General features: G+C 61.9%; 1 protein-coding gene across 6 annotated transcripts in view; it reads right to left on the bottom strand.

Moving 5' to 3' along the window:
• Nucleotides 1-9507: 9507 nt before the first annotated feature.
• FGFR1 (fibroblast growth factor receptor 1) overlaps nt 9508-16958 on the bottom strand; it is a 31801-nt gene continuing 24350 nt past the window's right edge. For 3 of the 6 annotated variants that reach the window (XM_075043447.1, XM_075043448.1, XM_075043445.1), the window contains 11 exons: nt 16760-16904; nt 15056-15258; nt 14333-14478; nt 14043-14164; nt 13801-13911; nt 13466-13656; nt 13197-13319; nt 12954-13024; nt 12281-12418; nt 11610-11715; nt 9508-11494 (listed from right to left, as the gene is read on the bottom strand). In XM_075043447.1, the coding sequence (XP_074899548.1) occupies nt 11318-11494; nt 11610-11715; nt 12281-12418; nt 12954-13024; nt 13197-13319; nt 13466-13656; nt 13801-13911; nt 14043-14164; nt 14333-14478; nt 15056-15258; nt 16760-16904 (1533 nt within the window). In that variant the 3' untranslated portion in view covers nt 9508-11317. The remainder of the gene's footprint in view (nt 11495-11609; nt 11716-12280; nt 12419-12953; nt 13025-13196; nt 13320-13465; nt 13657-13800; nt 13912-14042; nt 14165-14332; nt 14479-15055; nt 15259-16759; nt 16905-16958) is intronic. The other 3 variants (XM_075043446.1, XM_075043450.1, XM_075043451.1) reach the window with 2 other exon arrangements.

Genomic DNA, 16958 nt, shown 5'->3' with positions numbered 1-16958 from the left:
GGGATGATCCCTGTCCCATGCTAGCAGACACATACAACAATTCCATGGCCATGGATGATTTTTCCAGCTCTGCCACACCACCCCAAACCCCCGTTCTTTGCCAGCAGTTTACATTACCGAGGGACGTGTTCTTCTAGCACGACGTGAAGTTAATTAACCTCCCCACAAATCACGCAAATAAACCTCCGCCGCTGCTTTCCCTAAGCTGGAAACCACGGACGGTATTGTAGCAGAGGCCGGGCTATGCCGGGCTCCTCCGGGCTCTGCCCGCAGCCCACCCAGCACGGCTGCCGGCACCTGGACGCCCACCCTTAACCCCTGTCCCGAACACGCGTGGGGCGGGCCGGGCCCCCACCGAGCCACGGCCGCGGGCTGCCAGCCTGCCCAGTGCCACTTCCCACCGGCAGATAGCAGCACCGTCCAGTTCTTGCACCGAAAAAAACCCAAAAATGGGCTGCTCGGAGCGAACACGCCTTGTCTGGGAACACAGCACCCTGCTCGCCTCCCCCAGCTCCTTGCTCGCCCACCCCAGCACCCTGCTCGCCCACCTCCAGCCTGGTACATCCCTGGGGGGGCAGCGGGCAGGGCTGTTGACCCACGGCCGGAGATCTGAGGCTCCTCAGGACCAGGCCCAAGGCTGCAAAGCCCTTTAAAAACAGATGCAAAAACTTTGCCCGTCCTGCCCGCTCGTCGGTGAAGCCCCTCGGATTTAAGGCAGGATCCTGCCCGCGGGTATAAGTGACAGTCAGCAACCAGTATTAAAAACACCGAGATCTTGCGAAGACAAGTCAGACTGGGAACTGCACTGGGATCTCGCTTGCTCTTGCTGGTCCCCAGTATCTGGGGCTACCTGAGCCAGCGTGGAAGGCGAACAGCCCTGTGTGCAGCTCTCTCCTCCGGCTCACGCCCGGCCAACAGCCCTGTTGGGTTCAAGCTCCAGCTCCCCAAGCAACACATAAAAGCCACATGTACGAGGGCGCGTTGCGAGCCCTTTCTCATTTTAAAGAGCTGGCTGCGGCCCTGTAACAACAGAGCAGCACATGGAGAGTCTGGTCCTTGCACGCAACCCTCCAGTAACAAGCCAACGTCTGTGTTCGGGAAGGCGAAGTTTGGTTGAGAATTTGTTTGTATTTCCAGGGGCAATTAAGAGCCACAGGAGGGAGCGTTACCCAGAAATGCCCTCTCGACAGAGCCCCTCTGAAGGCACCCATCACCGCTGAGGAATTTCAAATTCCCAGAATCAGCCATTCACTAGCGCAGGGTAATGAAGTGTTTTCAGCACCAACCAGACTTCAAAGGTTTCTGTTTTCTCCACGCCTGCAGCAGCAGCAGCTGAGCTTCAAAGCTCAGACCCCGGCCCTGCTTCCAGACCCCGTTCCAGCCAACGGAGGCAAAACAAACCCACTCGGACGTGCGCGCTGCAGAGCCGGCCCCACGCTTTGCAGTGCTGCCTGCAGGCAGGGCAGGCAGGGGGGAGATGCTGCCTGCAATCGGTGGGGCGCGGGCGGGTTGGAGATGGGCTCCCCAAGGCTCCCACGCACGCGTGGGCATCACTGCCCGGTTGCTGTTCCTGCAGCCTGCCTGGGAGCCAGTGCCAGAGCCGTGCCCGGCCCCAGGCCCCCCAAAAGTGAGCCCCTGTGCAAACATCACCAGCACAGACACGTTTCCTCCGCACCTAACCACTACTCTCCTTGCAGCCCATGGAAGCAAACCTGCCTGGTGCAGTGAGACCAGCAGGTACCTTCTGCACAGCACCAACGGGCTCATTTTTCCTCTGCCTCAATGCTGCGTCCGACACGGACCAGTATGCCAGAAGCTCTAATACCTGAGCAGGATCAGGCCATCAGTTTCTCGGTGTAAACAATCCAACAGGGACAGGCTTGGAAAAGCTGATTTTGAACCGGTACAAACGCTCTGTTGCAAACCTGAGGATGCCCGAGCCTACCTGGTCACAGATTGCAGGGAGGAATATGTGCTGCTTCGTTGCAGCAGCCCTCAAGGCTGCGTGCAGCCGTATGCCCGGGCAGGGTAAGCCATGCCACCCCTGGGAAGGGCTGTTAGAGACAGGAGCACAGAGGAGGAGGGGATTTTCTGTCCTTGCTTCTGGAGCTGTAGAACCAACACTCTCCTGTTCTCTAACCTGCCTACAGGGAGGTGAGTCACTAAAGCAGAATTATCTGGGGTGTCTGAACACCTGACTCTGGGAACAAGAGTTTTGAGTAAAAGCACATGCCCACAGACCTCTGGAGAGGCGAGGGCTGCGCACTGCGTTTCTCAACAGCCAGCAACGAGAGTTAACAGCAGCCGTTCACCAGCAACATTTCCAGAGAAACCCCTGCTGCCAGCAGCTGAGCTACTTGGGCAGAGGCAGGAGCGAGCAGCTGCGGGGAGGAAACCCCTCTCAGCCCATTTCACAGCCTCAGTTACACACACAAAAAAATCCATTCCCTGGAGAACAGCAATATAATAACAAGAGCATACAGCCCCAAACCTGGGGAGCACTTACCGCTGGTGTCCGGGATGCTCTGGGGGCTGCAGGCTATAGGACAGGAGCCCTTCTCCTGCTCAGGGTTTAAATGGATCCACCTGCCCCCCACCCCAGCACAGGGCTCCCTGGGGGTGGCTCTGCCTCCCCAGGGGCTTCTGGCAGAGCCAGGGGGTCCTGGGGGTGAGGATGGGAGCAGGGCTTTGCTTTTGGAACCATTCCTGCTTTGCAGACAGCGGGGGAGCGGTGCGGGGGGGCTCGGCACCCTGGGGTGCACCCAGCCTGGGAGCCGGAGGAGACACCCCCCCCTGCCAGGGATCCTGCTCAGAGCACGGTGGTCCCGGGGGGCCGCGGGGGGCTGTGACAATGTGCAAATCACCGACAGCTCATGGGTCAGGTCACCCAGCAAATGAGGGCAATCCTGTCCCCAAGAGAGGGAGAAATGGCTCCATCCTGCCCACGCATACTCGGAGCACGGGGTGGGGGGGTGCTGGGGCTGCCCTGGGCTGATGTCCCAGTCCCTGGGGACGGGCTGCTGCAGATCTGCCCCTGCGGACATCTCGGAAGCGCTCCGCAGGCCTCGTCCCTCTGGGATGCTCCTTCCTGGGGATGCTGCACGGTTCAACCCCCAGCCTGCCCTGCGGTGATCTGCCCCACGCAGCCAGTGGACTGGCATACCAGGAGATCCACCCGTGGCCACACGAAGGCTTTTTGTCCCCCCTCCTGACCGCTGCAGACCTCTCTGCCCCAGCTCCCAGCACTCAGGGAGGCTGCTTGCTCCTGCCCTGGTACAGATGGGAGTCAGGACTCAGCTGGGGAAGAACAAGCTCCGCCAGCGAGCCCTTTGGCCACGGAGGGGCAAAGATATGTACACCCCCTCCCAGGGCTGCTTCGGCTCTGCCAGGCTCGTGGGAAGAGGATGCCAGCCCTAGAGAGAGCCCAGCTGGCACCTGGGGAGCCCACATCACCCCCGAACTGCTCTGCCTCCCCATCTCGGGGTGGGATCCCCTCCCAGCGCTGGGCTCTGCGCTGCACGGTGCAACGGCAAGACTGGCCAGGTGACAAGCACCATGTTATTCTGGCAGCCTGGAAAGTTTTCAGGGTGCTTGGAGAATTTGAATTGAATTTCAAATTGTTGGGGACTTTTCCGGTCTTGGTGCAAGAGGTAGGCAGAAAATTACTGAGATAATACCCTTAATTGCCTGCAAACAGGTAATGTTGCCTTGAAGGACTGCCACTCTGATAGTCCTTAAATACATCGTAGGAGAACATCTTACACCACGTAATACAGGTAATGAGGGCAGTCATCTTCTCCTGCCTGGTGTTCCAGGCCTGCGACTGCTCCAACTTCTGAATGCGACTGAAACTCTTCCTGGCAGTATTTAGCAATCACCTAGGGAAGTTTGAGGTGAAATGATCAGGTAATAGCTCCTTCGGTGGCTGCTTTGCCAGCTGGGCTCAACCAGCCCAGAGAGGAGCAGCAGCTTTGTCCAAGAGGTCCGGCAGGCCTTGAGAATCATGCGCTGCATGAGAGATGCCTTCTGGCTGGGGATGGGTCCGTCTGCCGGGGTCAGGCGTATCCCCAGCCCTGCAGCCGTCTGAAACTCACCCGCTGCTGCCATCCTAAAACAAGGGGCTTAAACACAGCATATTTCCTCCAGGTAACCCAAGATCCAGGCGAGCTGCTCAGCTCCGCAGCCTTGGCAGCTTCACCAGGGTGTCAGGAGCTGCGAGTTACCCGGCCGAGGTGCAGAAGCATGAGAAAGCCTGTTCTCTGCTGGTTTTATGGTCATTAATAGTAATTAACATGGGAAGCAGTAGTTGGCACCTAGGGCCACGGTGGCAACCCAGCCCCGGTGCTCAGCTCAGCCCCCAGCAAGCTCGCGGCAAGCTCGCAGCAAGCCGTCCCCATTGCCTACCTGCTCCCTCTGAGCGCCGACCCCGTGCCGGCTGCCAGCGGCTCCCTCGGGATGCTCCTGCCCGGCAGCCCCTGCTCGAGGCAGAGGGAGAGGAGGAGGCTGGCGAGGTGTCCTGGGGCGGGACGAAGGCAGAGCCAGCCTGCGCCTGCCGTGGAGGGAGCAACGCATTCTTCTGCTGAGAGGTTTTGCAGATGGAGAGCGAAGAGGAGCTGGCGGGGAGCCTGCGGCATCGCTTGGGCGCTGCGCTTCGGCCGCCCAGCCGCGGGCGAGCTAAGGGCGAGCTAAGGTGCTCCCCGCGGCCCCGTCCTCCTGGCTGCGCTCTGCTGCGACCACGCCACGCTGGCGTGTGTGCGAGGAGTCGCTTCGTGTCTGTTTTCCTCCTGTGGTTTTAATTTAGAAAGATCTGGAAGCTGGGGCTTGCTCTTCCTCGGTTTTCCTGCCGTGACCCCCAGCTGCACAGCAGGGTCGCCAGCTTCGGTGTTTAGCCTGAAAGTGAGCACAAGTTGTGAACAAAGCCACCCTTCTCCGGGGGGGGAGCAGGGCACTGGAGCCAGGCAGAGGGGGATGAACCCAGAGCAGTCTTGGGCCACTTACACATCTCTGAACAAACCCATTTTCAGACCAAAAATCCCCCCTGCCCCGCCGCTTCCCCCCAGCCCTTGCAGGTCCCTGGCTGCTGCAGGGCTTTCCAGGGTGATGGGGCTCGATCTCCTCCCCCAGCCATGGGCAGCCAGCCCCTGGGCTGGGAGAGGCAAGTCCTTCCCGGGTGGATTTGTGCTGCAAAGCTGCAGAGCAGAGCTCTGGTCCCCCATACCCCTCGGCAGGCGCCTGTGGGTGCTGCGGAGCCGGCGGCACGTGCCCAAGTCTTGGCTCTGCCTGGCGTGCCGGGACCCCAGATGCCTTCCTGGGACCCCCTTACCCCACAGGCACAAAAAGGGGAGAGTCAGCGGTTTTGCTACACGACCCCCGAGCGAGCGGAGGAAACGAACCCAGCAGAGCCCCATAAATTACTGGATTCTGTTCTGCAACATCGGGCAAATTAAACGTTGCAGAGATCCAAAGCCGTGTGTGCTTTGGCGTGGGGAGAGCTTTTCCAGCCACGCTGGTGCCAAACACCTCTCAGCCCTCCCCTCGACTCGGAGAGCCGGCTCCTCCACCGGTTTATCCTTCCCCCGGGCATCCCTGCGCTATCGCTGCTCCCAGCTTGGAGCTGGGCTTTATGGCATCCATGTCTGCCGCCATCCTGCCAGCGGACACTGTGCCGGTGTGGGGGCAACGGCTTGCCTGGGCGATGGGGGGATTTCTGCTGGATGCTGGTAAGAAACGTCTCCCGTGCCACAGCCAGCCTTGGTCCTTGCGTCAGCCTCTTCCCCAGAAAGCTGTTGGGGAAAGATGCACTGGTCAGCACTTTTATAGTAGATTAATATTCAGAGGGAAAAGCACTGATTTAGTGAGGCCCAAGCACAACAAAGGCTGAGATTTATAGCCTCCTGTATTCGAGCACTGCATTCCTAGCAGGCTTTCTGCCTCTGTTATAAATTTGTAACAAAGGAGATGGAGGCTTACACCAGCTTCAAGTAACGGAGAACAAGGGCTCGATAGCCAAACCTTGAGCGGAGCGTTACGGGGCGCAGACGGCAATGTCCCCAGCTTGTCTGCCAGGGATGGTCCTGTCCCTCCTTTGCCCGTCCTCGCACCCCCACGCACCCCGGCTGCACCCGATGGAGCCCCGGCCGCGGCGTGGGGATGCTGGGGGGGGATGCTCATCCCCTGCCCATGCTGCAGGGCTTCCCCCCGCAGCTGGAGCTGAGATGCGGTCCCGCTACCGGCCCGGCACGAGCTGCGCTCAGGATTTGGGAGCATCCCATCCCAGAGCTGTGCCACGAGGCCAGCCGCGGAGTGAGACAGCAGGCAGGGGTGCGGAGGGTGCAGGATCCCTTCGGAGCCCGCCGCACAGGAGCAGGAATTGTGGGCAGCTGCCCCGGTTCATAACCGATGTTTTGTTTGGAGGAAATGAAGCCGATCGGTGGTGTTTGACAGGGTCTGGTGCGCGAGCTGTCAGGGCGGTGATGTGCAGCAGGGGAGCCTCGCCGAGAGCCGTGCCAAGTTCCCGCCTCGGGAGGACCCGAGCGGCCGGTGCGGCCGGAGCCGGGATGCGTGCCAGGACACCGACAGCCACCGCAGGGCTGGGCGACCCCCCCAGGGCACGGGGCACAGACCCCGTGTGCGAGCGGCCCCTTTGCAGAGCTGCCCTCCTCTGCCCCTGCATCCACCCCAAGGATGACGCTGCAAGAAGGGGCATCCACTCATGGACATCCCTGGGGTTTTGGGGAGCACTGCTCCGAGCCCTGGGCTGATGATGATGGCTGGTGGGGACCACAGCCGTGGCCCTGCTCCCGCAGTCTCCGCTCGGCAGCCCCCCACCTCTTGAGGGGGGGGGGCAAGGTTATTTTCTCGCAAGGAAGCAATTTACGGCTGGAAAGCTGCCCCAGCTTCGCCACCACGACCTCCTCCCGGCTCCGCTCGCCATCGGCCATGCTGCGAGAGCGGCTGCGTGGGACCGTGCGGTGCCAAGGGATGCTGGCACCCCTCTGCCCACCACGCTTGCCTGCGCGGTTGCGGGGGGGGGCTGCCTGGCTCATCCCGCTGCCTGCAGCACGCAGAATCAGGGTGCTGCACGGCTGCTGCAGCCCCGAGGCGCAGCGAGGATTTTGGGGGGAGCCGCATGCCCCCTCGCAGGTTGCCTCCGCCACAGCTGCGCACATCTGGCTCCATCTTTGCTCAGCTGTGGGTGGCCGGCGGGGGTGGGGGTGGGGCTGGAGCTGGACCCCCTCCTGCTGCCTTGCAGCGGTGCTGACCCTGCAGCTGGGTGGGACGTACGGGGCGGCCGGGGGCGGCGATGGCCCCGGGTGGGGGGGTCGCTCCCCACGCACCCGCTGAGCCGTGCTCCAGGAGCCGGGTCGTGGGACCCCACGTCAAGGTGGAATTGCGAAGGTTTCCTGCCATGGCTGGCAGGCGGACAAAGCCCAGCTCTGCGCCGAGCAGAGCAGCCAGGTCCTGGGCCCGAGCCAAGAGATTGTCTCGGTCCTGCACAGCCGGAGGGCTTTAAAAGGAGAGAAAGAGGAAGGCGAGGAGTGGAAGAGACAAAGGATGCTGTGAGAGCCAAACACGCCGTCGTGGGCTGAGCGCTCGGCAGCCACCAATGCCCAGTGTCCCCAGCCACCCTCCTGGGGGGCTCCCGCAGGCAGTGACTCCGGATGCCCCGTTGCTTTGGGGTCATTTCCCAAGGGACCCCATCCCACTTACCTCCTAATTTCACTTGTAGTGGGGAGGGCCTGGTGCCGGGCAGTGCTGGAGGGGCCACAGGCACCCCCCGGGCACGGATCCAGCAGCGCTGGGCGATGGGGACGGCTTTGGTCCCGCAGGTCCCCGTGCAGCCCTGAGCGGGGCTTGCCAGGGTGTCCCGCACAGGGGTTGCAGGATGAGCTCCTGCAGCCTTGTCCCGGGCTTGCTGCCACCCTCGGGGCTGATAGCTCGGGGTCCTGCTCCATACGGGGTCGGTGTGGCAGCCACCCTCTGCGAGTGAAGGGTGCTGGCACCAGCTTTGGGGTATCTCTATCTCCTGGAGTTGCCCACGTGAAGAGGATGCCATACCGGGAAGGGCAGAGAGGAGCCAGATCTCCCTGCTCTGAGACCAGCATCCAGGCAGCACCGTCCCTCCGGACCTCCAGAGCTTCGACCCCACGAAGGGCAGCGCAGCATCCCCAGCGCTCTGCCAGAGGGACCGGACTGTCCATGCCCAGGGCACTGCGTCCCCGAGGGGATGCAAAGAGGGCACCCGGCTCTGCGTGCCCAGCCCTTTCCCAGCCCTGCAGTGTGCATTAGCAGCGCTGCTGGAGTTGCTCTGCTTATTATCATATTTAATTGCCCTCCTGGTAACCCCAGGAAATGAGCAGAAGATTGTGATAGCAGCAGTTTCTGATGATGTAAACACGAGCTCCATCTCTCCCCACCGCCTTGCCAAGTCAGTCCCAGGGAGAGCGGTGATTTATGGAGACCCCCAGCCCTGCTCCCCCCGCTCCCGGCTGCCTGGGCTGCGAGTTTAATCCAGGACTGTGAATTCAACATAAATCACTTGATTAAAAGCTCTACTTAATTTAGGCTGGGGGGGGGGAGGAGGCTGAGCACAGCTGATCGATTTAATTTACACAGGAAAATAGCAACAAGCAGATGCTTTTAAAAGGGCCAGTGAGGCCGATGATGCTGCAGCCATTCATCTTAACTATTTAAGTGCTCTGTAAAGGGGCTGGCAGCCTCTTGCCCCCCTGTGTTAGCCACCACCCAGCACCCCTGCCTGGACCCCTCATGCCCGAGCAGCTCGGGGGGCCGTGGGGCGCAGGATGCCCCCGTGATGCCCCGACTGAGGGTCCTCGGCAGCATCTTTAACTGACCCAGGCTTCTTGGGTGATGAAATGCCTTTCCCAGGGCCAGCGGTTTCTGGAGGCAGCAGGTCAAATTTAAATGCAAACAGGCTGGGGCTGGCACTGGCTCCTTCCTGAGAAGAGAAAAAAAGACTGGAAAAGTGGAGGGACTGAACCAGAGCTGCAGCGGTTATGTCAGGAGGGGAGGGCAGCCTGGCCGGACCCCCACCGCCCCAGCCCCACCAGGGGGGCATGGGGCTGCGTCACCCTGAGCCCATGGGGATGGTGGCACCTCCTGCAGGGTCCTCACCCGCAGGTCAGTGGGACCCGGTCCCTTGGCAGGGGTGGGGGGGTGTCACCCCCAGGAAGGGGACCCACCAGGCGACACTTTCTGACAGTGTCAGAGTTGCGCACGCGTTGTTTTGGTTGCAAAAAGGAGGCAACTGGGTTTGAGTGGTTGAATGGGAGAATGCTTTTATGGGAAATGTTGGAGCCATGAAAACAGAGTTCCCACAAAACCAGCCGCCTTTCCTCGCTACTCTCCAAATGTTGTTTTCCCAAACCAGTTGCTTGGATGAGCGTTAGTGCCCAGACCTCTTACAGCCCCTTCCCCATCGCCCGCCAGCCCAGAGCATCTCCCCCCCGCCCCCTCCGCCCAGGGATGGGGTCATGGCTGGCAAAGTCTCGGTTAAAGTCTTTAATAATTACAAGAATTCCAGATTCATTACAGAAGAGTTTACAACAAATAATATTTCTCCATACAAAGGCAAAATAAACTTTTCAAGTAATAGCGTCCTGGCTCTGGAGTCTCAATGCCAGTGACAGGGAGGGAAGGGGGGGGCACACATAGCCCCTTCCCCGACGAAGGGCTGCCCCCGGCTGGGGAAATGCCCCGACCTCCCGGGCACAGCAAACCGGCACCAGCTCCGCAGAGCAGAGCTCGAGCAGCCGGGCACCGCAACCGCCTCCGGGACGGAGACCGGCGGGCACGGACGGGCAGAGCCGGGTGGCACGATGCCCCGGATGAGGACGCTCCCCCGGGCGCCGGTAAGGCACTGGCGGGCATCGCCCGGGGAGCGGGGGCTGCGCAGGGTGGGCAGCCCCCCCAGCCAGGGCACAGCGGGGCTGGGACCGGGCACCGAGCCGGGCTGGAGGGGTTGGTGCCACACGGCGCAGCTCCGGTGTCCCGGTGCTTCAGGGGACCAGCATGGGGACCTGCGTGACCCCAGGTCCCCCAGCTCCTTCCCAAAGGGAAGCCCAACCGCCGGGGCAGGGGCTGCAGCCCCCTCCCCAGGGCACCATCCCGACCCCTAGCCGGCACCGCCAAAAACACAGGGCACGCCTGTGCCCTGGCACCCCACGCACCAATATGGTGCCGCGGGCACTTGGCAGGCGATGCCCGGTCCCAGCCCCGCCAGAATCCCGGGAGGGTGCGGGGGGACGCAGGGGCCAGGGAAAGGCCAGGCACGTAATGACAACGTATTCCCAAAAGGCATCGACACATTATTATTATTGTTTAATACAACCCCATATAAAACTGAAGCAGCAGCAGCAATTCTTATCGAGGGACCTAAACTGAAATAGGTTTAGAACATAATTTAAAAAAATAAAAACAGCAAAAGTAGCAAAATATATGAACTTTTTTTTTTTTATAGCAACTGATATCTACCAGCCACTAGTACCTTACTACCAAACTGGTATATCTCTGGTAACAACCCTTTTAAAAAGACATGTAAATATATATTCATATTTATACATATTTTTAGTTATGTACACAGGACTTTTGTTTTTAGCACTGGTGTATTTGGCTGCCTCTATTATCAGTGCTGAGCAATGTATACGCTGCGTCTCCCACTTCCAAGGTACCAGGGGTTTGGTCAGCAAAGCCCATCGGTGCTGGCACTGCTGAGCTGCGGGGCCAGCCCCAGAGCATCTCGGGCAGCAAGCGCCGTGCTGGCAGGATTCCCGCGCCGGCGAGGCTTCTGGCACGCTGACGCTCCCCAGCTCGCACGGCTGCAGAAAACCGGCGCTGGTCTCGGCTTCGCGAGTTCTCCGAGTCGTAGATAAGCCCGGCTCTCCAGGTCCTGCCAGGACGTGCCGTCCCGGGAAGGGTGGCTGGCTCCCTGGCAGGGTGCTGCCCACAGGACAGGATTTCAGCTTAACCAAGTGGAAATATTCAAGCACAGACTTCATGGAAAAGAGGGTTTTTTTTTAAAAAAAAAAAGGAAACACCAAAAAAAACACCAGAACAAAACCTTTGGGCTGCAGAGAGCTCACAACTAAGGCGGCAGGAGAAGCTGGCATGAGAGGTGGGTGGTTTTGGTTACGTGAGATGCTACGGTTGTGTCTCTGAACCCTTTCTGCAATAGCTCAGCACGACCGGGCTGCGCAAGCAGCGTCTGCCGGCAGCCCGTGGGCACGGGCACGGCACGGCACGGCACGGCACGGCACGGCATGGCATGGCATGGCAGTCCCTGCTGGCAGTGCCACCCTCAGTGTCGCTTCAGTCCACCGTTGGTGTGCTGAGGGGGGAACTTGGGAAGACACGGCTCGTCCGGAAGAGGGTCGTGAGAAAAAACAGAGTCCTCTCCCGAGGAGCAGGTGGAGCTGCGGGTGTCCGGGAAGCCGGGAGAATACTGATCCAGCGGCATGGAGAGGTCCAGGTACTCCTGGGAGGGATGAACCCCGAGGACGGGCTCAGGAGGGGACCGGGCATCCCCCGGGGAGTGCCAGCCCCAGGCAGGGTGGGTGCAGGTGGGGGCTCGTGGGTGCTGCCTCTCCTACCTGGTTGGAGGTCATGGCCACGATCCTATCCAGGTCTTCCACCAGCTGCTTGAAGGTGGGTCTCTGGGAGGGGACGGCGTGCCAGCAATCCCGCATCATCATGTACCTGGGGGGGCGGAGGGGAGGCGAGGGCTGAGCCGGAGCTCCCCGACCCCCCACCCACAGGAGCGGAGCAGCACCCGGGGACCGCCGCCGGCACTAGGGCTGGGACCCGCGGCCAGCAAAGACGCTATTCCGTGGATTCAGGGCTAATCCCCTGCATGGAAGGGAACTCCCCACCCGCCCTCCCGGGCGCTGGGAAGGACACGGGGCTGTTTCGGGAGGAGGATGTACGGGGAGCTAAGCTAGCGCCTGCTCCGGGGTCATCCTGGGATTCACTCCTGCCGAGAAATAACGAAGGGAGATGTTGATTATTGCAAACAGATTGAGCTGATGTTTTTGCAGGGCTGGGAACTGCTGGGAAAGTAACTCTGAACATCTGCCTGTCCCCCCACCCTGCACCTGCCTGCACCCTGGGCCGGGCGGTCGCACCCGGGGGGTCCCGACCCCGCGCTGCCGCTGCAGCCCCGGCTCTGGGGGTGCAGGGAGGGGAAACGGTGCCCGTCCCCGGCTGAGCGGGGGGAATTGGGGTGCCAGCATCCCCCTCTTTCCCGGTCGAGCGCTGCACTCACAGCTCGTTGGTGCAGTTGCTGGGCTTGTCCATCCTGTGACCTTCCTTCAGCAGCTTGAAGAGCTCCTCGACCGGCACGCCGGGGTAGGGCGAGCCGCCCAGCGTGAAGATCTCCCACAGCAGCACGCCGAAGGACCACCTGCCCGGGGCAAACACAGGGCAGACGCTGGGGCACCCGGCTCCCGTGGAGCTGACGCCCCCACTTCAAAGCTTTGGGTACAGTTAGAAGTTCGTTTGCTGGGAGGGACAAGCACTAAGAGCTTTGATCCGCTCTGCAAGACAAACGAGTCCCAGCGCCAAATATAATTTGGATTCAAAATATTTTGTCTGCTGACGCTAATTATATTTTCATTAAATGGAAGACGAATCACATCTGGTGCACTTTGCCACGGCACGTATCGTGTTCACCAGCGGGCGCTGCTACGCGAGCTGCGGCAGGGTGGGACGCAACCTCAGCAGGATGCTGCGAGATGCAGGCAGCGATGCAGGCAGCAAGAGCGTTGCTGGATGGGGTGGCCAAGAAGGGCCACGTCCCCCAGCTCACAGCAGAGCACCCAGCAGACGAGCGAGGGTTCCCCCCCTGCACCGGCAGTTCTGGCTGCCTGTCTCCCCTCGCCGCAGCCCACCGCTGGCGAAGCTGGGCAGGGGACACGCGTCCCACGGCTGCTACTCACACGTCGCTCTGGTGAGTGTATATTCGGTCGAACAGAGCCTCTGGGGCCATCCACTTCACCGGCAGACGACCCTGGGACACAGAAAAGCCCCACATCAGCTCCGTGCCGGCACCAGGGAGCGGGGGATCTAGCCAGGGCAGCCCTGCACACCCGTGCCATCACCAGCACGGGTTGGGGCATCCCCGGCAAGAAGCGTGGTGCTGCCCTCGCCCACCCCGGCGAAGCCCCTCGCCCACCACTCACGTTTGTCGTCTTCTTGTAGTAATCTATGTGGTGGATGTCACGGGCCAGACCGAAGTCGGCGATCTTCATCACGTTGTCCTCGGTCACCAGGACGTTCCTGGCCGCCAGGTCCCTGTGGATGCACTGACCGAGCGCGGGGCCGTCAGGTGGTCCCCAAAGCCCCCAGATGGTTCCCCACGATGAAACGGGCTGGGAGGGAAGGGTGCATCCCCCCCCAAGCCCAGCCGCCGGGCTTCCCATCCCACCACGGCTCCCTGGGAGCTCCTCACCTTCTTGGAGGCCAGGTACTCCATGCCTCGGGCCACCTGGTAGGCGCAGGAGACCAAGTCCTTGAAGGAGAGCTGCTCCTCGGGGACGCGGGTAGGGTTGTAGCAGTACTCCATGCCGGGGGGCCGCCGGGCTTGCAGGTACTCCCGCAGGTTGCCCTTGCTGGCGTACTCCACGATCACGTAGAGGGGTCCTGCGGGGATGGTGGGATGAGCGGTCGGACCACGGAGCGGGGACTCCCGACCCCGCGGGCGCAGGGTTAGCCCCCTCCCGGCACACGGACGGCAGCCGGAGGGGCGGCAGAGGGGACACCCCCTCCCCGCTCGCGCGCCCTCACCGTCCTGCGTGCAGGCTCCCAGCAGGTTGATGATGTTCTTGTGCTTGCCGATCATCTTCATCATCTCCATTTCAGAGATGAGGTCGGACAAGTCCTTCTCCGTGGCGTCGGCTAAAGCGGCGGAGAAGGCAGCGGTTGGGGTGGGGGGGCCAGGCTGGGTCCCCCCCCGCACATTGCACATACCCGGCCTCAGCCAGGACCGTGGCATCGTGCCGGGACCCCCCCTTCTCGCCACCACTTACACTTGAGCATCTTCACCGCCACCTTGGTCACGCGGTTTGGCTTGTCCTTGTCGAGGCCGATGGCTTCTGCCAGCACCACCTGCCCGAAGCACCCTTCTCCCAGGGGCTTGCCCAGAATCAGCCTGGTGGGAGGACAGACCCTGACGCGGGGGCCGGCGGCCACGGGGGGGGAAGCCGGTCGGTCACCGGCATTGGCAAACGGCATCCGCAGTGCCACCACGCTCCCACCCATGGCTGCTCCAGCAGCTCGTCGCCAGGGCAGAGCGCACGCAGCGGGGATGGGACCTCACCTGTCCCGGGGTAATTCCCAGCGCGGATCCTCGGGGAGCTCGTACTCAGAGACGCCGGCCAGCATGGGGGTGCCGCTGGAGGAGAGCCGCGAGGGCCGGACCAGCATCACGCCCGAGTTCATGGAGGAGCTGGAGTCGGCCGACACCTGCAGTGGGGACTGTGGGTTACCTTCATGCAGCGCCGGGGGCCGCGGCCGGCTGCCCCCACCGGGAGGGAGATGCTGACCAGGAGCCTTCGCGCCCCAACCCTGCCTGCAGCCCCCTCTGCCTGCAGGCACGGGGTCCCGTCAGCGCTGCTTCCACGTTGGACCTGGACTAAGTAGTTTTTAATTAATTCCTGGCACGCTGATACCACAAAATATACAGCCTGGGAGTCCTCCTGTCTCCTCAGTGTGTAAAACACGCTCTTCTGCTCGAAAATTTAAATCGCTGTAAATCCTTCTGGTCCTCCTCATCGCCCCCGCTGAGCTGCACCGAGTCGGGGGCGAGGAGGGGCTGTGCGGCCCCCCCTGCTCGCTGTGCTGCCAGTCTGGGGCAGAGCCCCTGGACGGTCCCCACGCCGTGCCACGGCCGGGCACAAGGCTGGAGAAGGTGGCATGTGCAGCAGGGCAAGATGGTCCTGGGTCTCCCCCCCCATCCATCCTCATCCAGAACCTCCCCCCCCAGGAAGGACAGGTCTCCCAGGAGGGGCAGTAGGTGCAAACAAACCCCCTCTCTACTTTCTGTTACCTGTCTGCGCAGGGGAATGCTCTTGGCCAGCTTGTGCACGGCCAGCTGGCTGTTGAAGTCCGTCTTCTTGGTGGTGCTCTTCATCTTGTAGATGATGACGGTCACCACCATGCAGGAGATGAGGAAGGCCCCGGTGCAGTAAATGATGATCTCCAGGTAGAGGGGGGACGTCATCATGGCCGGGGTGTCTTCAATAGCTGGGTCGGCATGAACAGGGCGTTAGCACCCGTGAGCCCACCGAGGAGTGAGGAGTGGAGCGGTGCTGGGGGAAGCCCCCCCGGCTCCTCCCCATGCTCGGTGGGGACACGCTCTGCATCGCCAGAAGCCTCGGTGCAGCAGGCGGCAAGGACCAGGGGGGCTGCCTGCCCACCCCGGTGGGGAAGGCGTGCGGGGACCCCCGGGTTCCTCAACCCCCACGGCCGTGGAACGACTCCGCCGCATCCGCAGGCACGCGACTGGGGCGGGTTGGGGCCCTGGGCTGGGAAGGGGTCAACTGAGAAAGGCGCGAAGTGGGGGGGACACGGCTCGTGTCCCTCGCCCGGGGCCTGGGGTTGCTCGCCCATACCACGCTGCAGGGATGGGGCATCCCCAGGGACGGGTCCCCTTCCCAGCTGCTGTGTTCTGCCCGCACTCGGAGCCGCAAGTCTCTCGGGGTCTGGGGGCTACCCTGAGGACGGTGGGATGGTGGGGGGCGTCCAGCAGTGCCCAGGGCTGTGGGAGTCCAGGCGTTACTGATAACGACCGGGGAGAGCTCGGGGTAGAGCAGCCAGAAGCAATTCCAGTGGCAGGGATCTGCCGTGGGACCCCTGGGCTGGCGGGGAGGAGGGTCCCGTCCCCGCCGTGCTGCGGAGCAGACCCCGCTTTGGTGGCCGCCGGTGGCAGAGGAGGTGTCAGTGCCGTGAACAGCTCAGAGCACAGCGGCACAGTCCAGTGCGGCCACAAACCGTGGTGAATCTGGCAGGATGGGAGCTGCCGTTGCACCCCCCTCGGCAGCACCCCCAACCTGACCCCCCCCAAAGAACAGAGCCTCAGAGAGAGGTGTAAGAGGGAGTCAAAGATTTCTGTCCCACCTCCGAGCACACCCGGCTGATAAAGCAGCGGCTGATAACGGGGAAAGTTTTTGACTGGAAAGCAACAACCATGCAGCACCCCAAAAACTTTCCCGGCTGCTGTTATCAGGCTTTGGTCCGTGCAGCATTGATGCCCGAGGAGCAGCATCAATGGGGACTGGGGCAGCCGTCCCCGGCAGCACAGCAGAAGCGACACACAGCCCCGGCACGGGTCCTGTGCCGCAGGGCAAGGCCAGCTCCCCGGCAGGCAGGCACGCAGGCAGCGCTGCCAGGACCCCCCCCCAAATCCCGCTCCGTGCCCCCCTACGCAGGCAGCGCTGGCCTTGCCCCGGGGCGCAGGACCATCCTGCTCCAGCGGAGCAGCCCCTGGTTAAATTCCCCTGGGTATGCATTGCCTGGGCCAGGGAGAGAGCGATGGGGGGGCAGACCCCAACTGGGGGCTGAAGGGGGGGCACACAGCGGGGGGACGTGTGCTCCATCCCGCTCCGGCTGCTGAGAGCAGCCCTGCAGATCTTCTGCTGCAAGCTAACCAGCACCGGGTGGGCAGGGGCCGGGAAGCGCTCTCTCCCGGACCACAATGCATACATTGGAAAGGAGGGAGGAAAGGGAGAGGAAGAGGAGTATATACCTTCGAGAACTGTCAACCATGCAGAGTGATGGGAGATCCCAATAGAATTACCCGCCAAACATGTATACTCCCCAGCATCCTCAAATGAGACATTCCTTAAGTGAAGGACTTCCATTTCTTTGTCTGTTGTGTTAACGCCAGCCGTCTAGAAGGAAAAATGGAAGCAAAAAACGGAGAAGCAAACGACATGAGATCTTCT

This window comes from Buteo buteo, chromosome 12 (genome assembly GCF_964188355.1).
Source record: "Buteo buteo chromosome 12, bButBut1.hap1.1, whole genome shotgun sequence".
Lineage (NCBI taxonomy): Eukaryota > Metazoa > Chordata > Aves > Accipitriformes > Accipitridae > Buteo > Buteo buteo.
Note: the sequence above shows the minus strand (reverse complement) of the source record. Positions and strands in the feature narration are given on the sequence as shown.